Source organism: Helianthus annuus, chromosome 9 (genome assembly GCF_002127325.2).
Source record: "Helianthus annuus cultivar XRQ/B chromosome 9, HanXRQr2.0-SUNRISE, whole genome shotgun sequence".
Taxonomy (NCBI): Eukaryota; Viridiplantae; Streptophyta; class Magnoliopsida; order Asterales; family Asteraceae; genus Helianthus; species Helianthus annuus.
Genome location: NC_035441.2, coordinates 87391884 through 87402358, shown reverse-complemented (window position 1 = coordinate 87402358; position 10475 = coordinate 87391884). Strand labels below are relative to the sequence as shown.

At 36.7% G+C, this 10475-nt stretch overlaps 1 protein-coding gene across 3 annotated transcripts; it reads left to right on the top strand.

Moving 5' to 3' along the window:
• The first annotated feature begins 280 nt into the window (after nucleotides 1-280).
• Nucleotides 281-7432, top strand: LOC110877692 (serine--tRNA ligase, chloroplastic/mitochondrial). 3 transcript variants are annotated; one of them, XM_022125882.2, is made up of 9 exons: nucleotides 281-556; nucleotides 624-772; nucleotides 1956-2049; nucleotides 2128-2276; nucleotides 2365-2457; nucleotides 2944-3290; nucleotides 6636-6770; nucleotides 6847-6940; nucleotides 7015-7432. In XM_022125882.2, exons 1-9 carry the CDS (start codon nucleotides 367-369, stop codon nucleotides 7297-7299), a joined length of 1536 nt encoding a protein of 511 aa, XP_021981574.1. In that variant the 5' UTR covers nucleotides 281-366; the 3' UTR covers nucleotides 7300-7432. The 3 variants fall into 3 exon arrangements, with proteins under 3 accessions (XP_021981574.1, XP_021981575.1, XP_021981576.1); XM_022125884.2 differs by having other exon boundaries at nucleotides 307-556; nucleotides 1949-2049; XM_022125883.2 differs by lacking the exon at nucleotides 6636-6770 and having other exon boundaries at nucleotides 292-556.
• Nucleotides 7433-10475: the final 3043 nt, after the last annotated feature.

Sequence of the window (10475 nt, the reverse complement as noted above, 5' to 3'; positions counted from 1 at the left end):
ATGAGAAAAGAGTAAACTTTCGTTTTCCTCCCTGTGGTTTGGTCACTTTAACGATTTTGCCCCAAACTTTTAAAAATAGTCATTTTCCTCCGATAGTTTGGTATGGTTTTTCCATTTTGCTTCCTGTGGGGAGCAAAATGGAAAAACAGACAATTTGGATGGAGTTAGAGGCGGAGAGTAAAATGGAAAAACCATAGCAAACTATTAGAGGAAAATTGCTATTTTTAAAGGTTTGGGACAAAACCGTTAAAGTGACCAAACCATAGGGAGCAAAACGGAAGTTTATTATAACGATAAATACAAAACGGCCACAAAGATAGGACGGCATCTGTGAGTTTCATCTTCTTCACTTCACAAGAAGCAGAGATGGCGCTGCAGTGTTGTTACGGCGGAAGCACCATACAAACCCTAAAACTCGCTTCAATTCCATCGACAGCACCTCTATCATCATCCGCCATTTGTAGTCCTTTCAAAACCCTAACTATAACCCCCTCGGCACACCTCATCAAAGCACTATCCTCACCTGCAGCGGTTGTTGATTCCACCACCACTCACGGTACTTCAAATTTCACTTCATATTACAATCTTCAACTTGTTTTCTGACTAATGCAATGATGTTGCAGTTGTGAAGCCTCAATGGAAAGCAGCTATAGATTTTAAGTCAATTGTAGAGAATAAATCTGCAGTGGCAGAAAACCTAAAGAACAGGAATTCTACTGCCAGTTTGGAGTTGGTTATTGAGCTCTATGAGAGGTTATTGCAACTTCAAAAGGTTAGGGGTTTATCGATCAAAATTTGCATTGTAGTTACTGTTTGCAATACTTGTGGAATACTTCTCTAACCATTAAGAGGTCTGAACCATTAAGTGCTGAATCGATAAGAGGTCTGAACCATTAAGAGCCTGTATAATGCTTAACCGTTCAGAGGCAAATGTCTGACCAATTCATATTAGAGGTCTTAACCATTCAGACTCTGCATAAATCTTAACCATTCAGAGGCAAATGTCTATGTCTGAACCATTCAGACATCTGCTCGTGAAACAGATAGTCTGAACCATTAAGTGCTGAACCAGTAAGAGTTCTGAACCATTAAGAGCCTCATTAAGAGGTAAACAAAAAGTCCCTAAGCAATCTTCTGAGCCTAATGTTAGTTATGATGAATTCAGCAATGTGGAACCATTTCTTATTACTATTGCTATGTACATCTTTCAAGAGTGATAATGAAAAATTCTCTTCCTAGATTTATCTTTCGCTTTCAGTATGGTAGCAGGGCGGTTGAATCAGAATTCTCAATCCCAAATCCAAATTCATTGATCAATCAAGATCTTGTTCATTCAGTTACAACTTACAATTCCCTATTGAATCAAGATATTGTTATTATAATCAAAGGGCAGGAACAATTTCACAAACAAATGTTATTGAATTCACACTTTGATTGAAGAAAAGCACTTGGCCATAATTCGTTTTCTTGGTCTCACCAGTGACCAATATTTCTCCATGTTCAACAGGTCTCAACTGTCTGAGAAAGTTTCTGTGACTTATTGTCAAGTTTTCTCTGTTTCCAGTTCCACCTTATTCTCAATTACCTTTCCCTTGTACTTCTTCTGTTAACTATCAATCAATTTCACAACCACATGATCCTGACTACCAGTGGCAGTACCACTTCATACTTTCAAGATCACCATTATATTGTTGCGTCTGCTCCGAACACTTCATCATGTTTATTACTGCATCTTGCAGCAGTTGTTAACAATATAAAAAAATATCAATCACAAGAACGTTTAAAGTTTAAAGAAAGAGCTTATGGCCAAAGATTTTGAAGCCACTTGGTATGGTGGCTAAACCCGGTGTTCATTAGATTCTTGTATTTTGAAAGCTTAAATGCTAATATGTGCAAATTTTACTCAGGAAGAGTGGTTTATTGTGTTGTAGCTAATTGTTGCTCGCAGATAGCAGGAAGTTGAAGATCTCCGTTTTGAAAGAAATACAGTTGCAAACAAGATGAAAGGAAAAGTTGAACCATTAGAGCGTCAAAGACTCATAGAAGAAGGTATGTACATATATTTATTTATTTATTTATTTTTTCCTATTTTTGGTTCCTTGACTTCCCTTCATTTATTATTTACAGGAAAGAATTTAAAGGAAAAACTGGTTACACTGGAAGAAGATCTTATTAAACTTACTGACGCGCTTCAACGGGAAGCACAATGCATCCCAAACATGACACATCCAGATGCTCCAATTGGCGGAGAAGATAGTTCAACAATTAGGAAAACAGTATCTTCCTTTCTTTTTTTTTGTTATTTTTTATTCCTGCTTTTTCTCTTAATTAGAGTCTTAACCACTACATGATTTTTTTTTATAGGTGGGTACACCCCGTGATTTTACATTTTCTATCAAAGACCATGTACAAATCGGGAAAGAGTTGGATCTTTTTGATTTTGATGCAGCTGCAGAGGTATTATTTTGTTATTTTTAGTTGTAGAAGCTTAATCTAATGTCAGGTTTCTAATATTGTTAACTAAAGTTGTGACTTAATAATAGAGTAAGGTACATGGATGGTCGCTGTGGTTTAACAAAATTTTGGATGTGGTCCCTAGCTTTCCAAAAGTACATGGATGGTCCCTGTGGTTTGAACTTTGTAACGTACTAACGCATTTAGTCCCCAGCTTTTTCCAGAAGTACATGGATGGTCCCTGTGGTTTGCAAGTTGTAACGCATTTAGTCCCTAACTTGTACATATGCTAAAACCTATAGAAATTGTTGGCTGGGGACTAATGTGTTCCAAAGTGCAAACCACAGGGACCATCGTGTACTTTTGGAAAGCTAGGGAATATATCCAAAATTTTAGTAAACCACAAGGACCATCCGTGTACTTTACTCGTTAATAATATCTGATTGGTTTTATTAATAATATAACCTAAGCTTGGATTTGTTTCTTCAGGTTAGTGGGTCAAAATTCTATTACCTTAAGAATGAAGCGGTCCTGTTAGAAATGGGTCTTATAAACTGGACCCTATCAGAAGTTATGAAAAGGGGTTTTATTCCTCTAACAACCCCAGAGATTGCAAGATCTTTAGTGGTCGAGAAATGCGGGTTCCAACCACGTGGAGATAACACACAGGTTTATTCTATTGAGGGCAGTGATCAATGTCTTATCGGGACAGCAGAGATCCCTGTTGGGGGCATACACATGGACTCTATACTTGCTGACTCATCATTACCAATAAAATATGTGGCATTTTCCCATTGCTTTCGTACCGAAGCTGGAGCTGCTGGTGCTGCTACTAGGTATGAATTGTTATAATTACCTATATCATGTTTGATTCATTACTAACAGGGTTGTAAACGTGCTGAGCTCGAGCTTAGAGCTCAGCTTATTTATTGTTTATTATTTATTTAGTTAGATTTAATTATTCTGTTTCGTCCCTATGGTTTGTCAAAAATCACTATTTTAGTCCATTAGTTTAAAAATTGCGATTTCAGTCTCTGTGGTTTCACTTTCGTAACCATTTAAGTCCACCTCATAACCTAAGTAGCACTGGAACGGGTACGGGATCGGGGTACGGGGACGACACGGGAACGAGGAACGGCAAAACTCAAAATTCCAAGATACGGGTACAACAATAAAAAAATATAAAAAAATAAAAATACATTAAACAAATTCCAAAAATACTACATCTTCCAAAGGTAATTATCAAATCTTTTCAAATTCTGGTTCATCTAGTGAGAATTAGAGATGATGAGACTTGAGAGTTTAGAGATTAGAGAAGCCGAATATGATAGGTCTATTTATTTAATGGCCGGTTGTGGAATTTGAAAGGGTAAAAACCCTAAAAATAAATGGAAACGGGCTGGATACTTTTACCAGATACATCCCCGACATTGGAAACGTTTAGGAAACATCCCCGACGAGTACCCATGGTGTTTCCGTCCCCGACACGGGTACGGCCACATAAATGGAGTCCCCGTGCTACATAGCTCATAACCATTTCAGTCCCTGTACTTAACAGAATAATGGATTGAAATGGTTACGAAAGTGAAACCACAAGGACTGAAATGGTTACGAAAGTGAAACTACAGGGACTGAAATCACAATTTTTAAACTAATGGACTGAAATAGTGATTTTGACAAACCACAGGGATGAAAACAGTAATTAACTCATTTAATTATTTATATACAGTTTTTCGAGCTCAAGCTTCCCCGTATTATTTTTTATTTTAATTATTTAATTTGAATACATATATGATAATAATATATGGGTGTGGATATATATATATTAAACCCACTTGAGTGACTAAACCCTAGCGTAAAAACCGTGTTTTTTATAAAAAAAATCAGGGCATGTAATATGCATATTATCAAGCGGCTTTTTAGAAAAAATCCAAAAATAGCTGAGTTTTTTTTAATTATAAGTTTTTGTTAAAAAAAAAAACTAAACTTTTAACATAACATGAGTAATATCATATGTTACATCGGATGTAACATATGTTACGTAGGTGTTACAAGCATTTTTGCACTAAAACAATGCATATGTTACCGAATCTTTAAGTAGGTGTTAGATATGTTACATAGGGTTTAGCCAACTCAATAGAGTTCAAAGCCATATACTTCTCATCATCATCATCATCATCATCATACTCAATAAAACCCATCAATAGCAAAGCAAAGGTAGGGTCTGTGGAGGGTAAGATGTAGACAACCTTACCTCTACCCCGTAGGAATAGAGAGGCTGCTTCCAGTGAGACCCCCGGCTCGAAAGTAATATACTTCTCCTATAACATAATATATACACTATTTATTTATTTTTATCATTAAATTATATATACAATAATAGGTATATATCATGTGGTAGAGGATCCTGTACAAAGTTCAACCTTTGTGAGAAGTGTGAAAAATAATTTGGGAATGACAAGTGTCCTTTATCTTAATTAATTCAAAAGGGTGTATTAGTAATTTTCCATTCTTATCAATTAATTGATTCCAAGATAACTGCCAAAAAAACTAGCGATGAGATATTTTAGGGATTCTTTCGAATTTTAGTGTTTTATCAATTAATTTCATGTACGCATCATTCTTCATCAATTCTTCATCAATTATAATTGTTTTAGTGTTTTATCATGAACAGAGTTATATATTTTTTTTTATATTTAGATGTATAGTGTCATATGGATGATCAATAGTGTTATATTATGTACATACATCTTAATTTCCTTTCATAGTGTTTTATACATTAACAATGTTATATGTACAATGTTTTATCCCCAATCAATAGTGTTATATACTGTACAGACATCTGAATTTCCTTTCATAGTGTTTTATCCCCAATCAATAGTGTTATATTCTTTACAGACATCTTAATTTCCTTTCATAGTGTTTTATCCCCAATCAATAGTGTTTTATACATTGAATTGTTTAGGGTAAGTTTTTGTTTTAGTGTTTTATCATTAACAGTGTTATTTTTTTATATTTATATGTATAGTGTTTTATCCCCAATCAATAGTGTTATATTATGTACAAACATCTTAATTTCCTTTCATAGTGTTTTATCCCCAATCAATAGTTTTATATTCTATACAAACATCTTAATTTTCTGGTTCATAGTGTTTTATGATTATTAACTGATTTAAATCAACAGATTATTGTTAATTAAACTGTATAGTGTCTTACAATAGTCAAGGAAATCGGATTATCAACTTTTAAAGGGAAGTCGCTAGTTTTTAGGAGAATAATGGGGGGTTTTGGTTGTGTAGGATACGGTTACCATATTTGAAACATCTGAGAAGACAGTATTGCCCTTCAATTTTACATAAGGTCCTTCTAATTAAAACACAATTTACATTTTTATACCCTATTGATCTCAACCATTAGATCAAATATCCAATGGTTTAAAACACTTCTCACCCTTCTCACATTTTAAACACTTTTTACCATATCCCTACCCTATATCATGTAATTATATATTCATCATATTAAAGAAAAGTTATTGTTTTTATATAATTAGTAGGCCCATTTACAGTCGCAAGTCTAGTCAAGTTCGGTATATGAAGCTTGAGCTCGAGTCATTTATTAAAATGGCTCTAATTGAGCTTGAGCTCATTTATGCTCGGCTCAATCCAAGCTTTTAGCGAAGCAATCTAGAGTAGCTTACGAGTGGCTTGGGCTCGTTTACACCCCTGTTCGTCAGGGTATAATATATACTATGCAGTTAAAGCGGTCCAAAATCGAATAGCGGTCAAGGTCCGCTATATGATATATAGGTTATAGCGGTGATATAGCGGTAATTTTATACCGTGCATAATTTATCTATTTTTATATACATATAAATATATCTTTGAAAAATATTAATAGCAATATCAAAATTCATAGTAATATCATTCCATTATCAAAAACCTGTCGCAAATCAAATACTAATAGTAACTTTGAAGTATTTAATTTAAGAATTAACACAATTAAACACCGTTACTGCTATAACCGCTATAGGCCACCGCTATAGCACCACTATAGCACCGCTATAGCGGTATTTGGCGCCGCTAATAGCGGAACCGCTATTTGGACCGCTACACACCCTGAGGTCCGCTAACCGCTATAGCACCGCTATTGACTGCTTAGAATATATATTTATTGTGGAGCAGGGGGCTATACCGAGTGCACCAGTTTAGCAAAGTGGAAATGTTTATATTGTGCCGACCTGAGGAAAGCAATGCTTACCATGAAGAACTAATCGGAATCGAAGAGGAACTCTTTTCAAAATTGGGACTTCATTTCAAGTGTGATGATTTTACATTTGAAAACTCATGGAAGTTTGAATATTAGTTTTGATATATATTTGGAATTTCTTGACAGAACTTTGGATATGGCAACTGAGGATCTAGGTGCACCTGCTTATCGTAAATATGACATTGAAGCCTGGATGCCAGGTTTAGGACGATATGGAGAGGTACACATTATATAATTATTTGTACACCTTGTTAAGAAGCTGTCGTTATGTTTGTTCCAACTTGTACATTGCAGATATCAAGTGCATCAAATTGTACCGATTACCAGAGTCGAAGATTGGGGATAAGATACCGTCCTGAAAGTTCAACAAGCCCCCCGACAAATACCAAGAAGAGTAAAGGGCGGAATTTAAGCCCGCCAGAATTTGTCCACACACTAAATGCAACCGCGTGTGCAGTTCCACGCATGCTCGTGTGTTTGCTCGAGAATTATCAACAAGAGGATGGATCTGTTGTTATTCCTGAACCATTAAGGCCTTTCATGGGTGGCATTGAGTTAATTACACCTAAATCAAATTAGAATCTCATAAACGAAGTTAGATTTTTTATTTTTTATTTTTTGTTATGTATGCTGGATAAACAAGAAATTGGAGGACTTGTTATAACATGTATTTTGCAAATTTAAATATAAAGTATATTTGTTTGTATAATTACACCAAGATGAAACAAAACAAATGAGAAGTACACATTAGGCTGACACGTCATCCTTTTAGTTATCCACATCTTCGATCACACACACCAGTGTCTTGCATAGCCGGTAACAAATACTTGCATTTGTTCACACCCTGCGCATGTCGAAATTTAAGGACATAAATTGGGAGAGATGGTGTGATTTCAATGATAGCGATGTTATAGTTTAGTTTGTGTTTCGTTGTTTTCTGTTTTTCTGTTTTGTTTGTTGGGTTTTACAGCCTTGCTGGTCCGTTTTTTCTATATATCATAGAAGCCTTTGCCGTTCAAAAAAAGTTAACCTTTTATCCGTCAAAACATTTCCCGTAACGGCCTCCAATGGAGCTTATGATGCCTTTAACACCAATGTCGTTGGCATTTTTGGACCAAATACATATGGGCTTTAGAAGCTGAAGAAACATCGGTGATTAGTTTGTGGTTTGTGTCTCGACAAATAAGGTTAATCTTTTTTGTCTCGTTCAAGATGTGATGGTGATGATCCTGCAAAACACTAAACACACCTTTAAGCTCGTTACGAAGAGGGGAATAAGGGGGTTCTCCTCGTGACCACTCTCCGGCGTGAAAATAAGTATCTGCTTTGAGGATATAAGTATGTAATTAAGAGTGAGAGAGCAAGGAAGTGGATCCTTAAACCTGAAGTGAAGACTCCTATTTATAGCCGGAGTGGTGTGGAAAGAGATGGGCTGATGGGCCTTGTTCTTTTTTTACCGTTATTTTACTCGTAAACGCTTGTACTCTGAGATTCAGATTATTACCATGGGTTAACTACATTTTAAAACGCATTTTATATCGCTCATTTATCGCAGTTATCGCATTAAACGGTTATTACTTGAACGCTTATAGCAACGCAAACTCGAAACGCGGATTTATTTATGTTATTTGTATTATTTGTGTGTTTAATTGTTAAATGTTATTTGTGTTGTTTATTTGCTTAAAACGCTAAAACGCTCCCTCTCGCGACTCGATTTATCGCGCTAAAACGCAACGCAAACACAACACTTATGTCTCGCTAAAATACTTGAGAACTCGCACTAACTAACGCAACAAAACGCACCAAACGAGCATCCTACACGCGAAACGAAAGCGAAACACGCCAAACAGGCGGCTTCGTGCGAAGGCACCTGCCCTCGTACGAAGGCACCTGGCCTCGTACGAAGGCAGGCCTTCGTACGAAGGCACCTGTGCGCACCCACACTCCTCTATAAATACCAAGCTCACTTCTCCATTTCACCAATGCTGTCATTTTCACTCCCAACCTGCTGACCTTCGATTCTCCAAGTAAGATCTACTAATTTTACATGTTTCACAACGTTTTCCACTACGATTTTACACGAGTTTATCTCCGATTTCATCCAAACTTCACTATTTTCACCTAAACTTCATCTTTTTCATCTTAACTTCTCTATTTCTATGTAAACCTTCATCTTTTTTTTTTTAATCAAAACTTCTTATTTTACTACGGATCTACACTTGAAAGAGTGATTTAAGTTTAGCTTTGGCTACCCAAGTTGTAGATCTGACTATCTTGCACTCATCGAGTGTTTGTTCCAAAAAAAACTACTTTAAACTCGATTTTTACACAAAAACGGACCAATACCGACACATATTTCGTTCACTGGATAGTGGGACAAAGCGGTGTCAAAACCGTCATGAAAAGAACTCGAAAATACATCTGATTCAGGCGAAAACACAACTCCGAACGCAAAAACAGCCACTTGTGTGAGCTGAACTGTTCTGTGCGAAGCCCCGACTTCGTACGAAGGCACTGACTTCGCAATGTACACAGCCCAATTCTCACCCTTGACTCAGTCAAAGACCTCTCCGGCTCTAAGTTTAATCAGTAGCTTAAGGCTGGAGGGATGAACCCCTCGATTTCCCGAAGAAAGATGCGAAGAATACTCGATTTTGGACAACGAAAGCAACACTCGTACGAAGCCCCCTTCGTACGAAGCCTCTGTATCCCACTTGACACTCTGATTTCAACCGTTTCAGCACTTTGGAGGACTTATGCACTTTTGTTCCCGTACGTAGGCTGATCCGGCGCTCCCTTCAATCCATTCCAGGCCGTGTTTACTTGCTAAACACGCACTGTGAGTATACTCGAACCCTTTTTCGCTTAACGCACTTTTGGGTGTTACATACGTTCTCTATTAAAAACAAAAATCACAACGCTTAACACTTTTACAAATGCTAACCGCTCTCGCATGTTATATGTGACTACTTAAATGCTTGTTTGCTATGTTTACGCAGTGATGATTTGCCCTACCATCCTTAGCAACGATGGTACTACAGTTTGGACCCAGCACCTATTTATTTAGGGGTTGTTAAGGTTTACTTACTTCATGTGCTCACAGTGGTGAACACGTGTCGCGCATACTCTACATCGCGGTCATGTTGGTTAGCTTGTATCATTGTTGATAGCTTACTTGCTTCGCCCCCCTTACGTGTTACATGTTAGTTATGCGTAAATGCTTTTATCACTATACTTATGCAAACTTGTGTACTCACCTTTACATTTTGTATTGACTTTTATTTTAACGTATGTAACAGGTTGATGGAAACTGCTGGAATTGGTTTAGGAAGTCTAGAAACCCACCTAAATCAAACAGAGAATTTGTCATGTTACGTTATTTTGTTGTTTGAGAAACTCGTAATCTATGATGACTTTTGTTGAAATATTTGTTTAATAGTATGGGATATCGAACCCTTTAAATATTGTCACTAAATTAGTTGTTATGGATTCTCCCGAGCAACCTATTCGCATCATGCCAAATCCTGATGATTCCGCCATCGGTTGGGGTGTGACAACCGCATTATCACTTGCATGCCCCATTATAGTGAAGAATGCTACAAGGAAATTTAGGCAGAAGTCTCTTCTGCAGCCATGAATCAAAGGCAAAATGTCATCAAAGTAGAGCTTCACACTTGGTCTGTTAACCCAGTCAAACCCTTCGAACTGTGCTTTCCACGCAGCCACCACCTGGTATTTAGTTGTTGGTCTTTTTT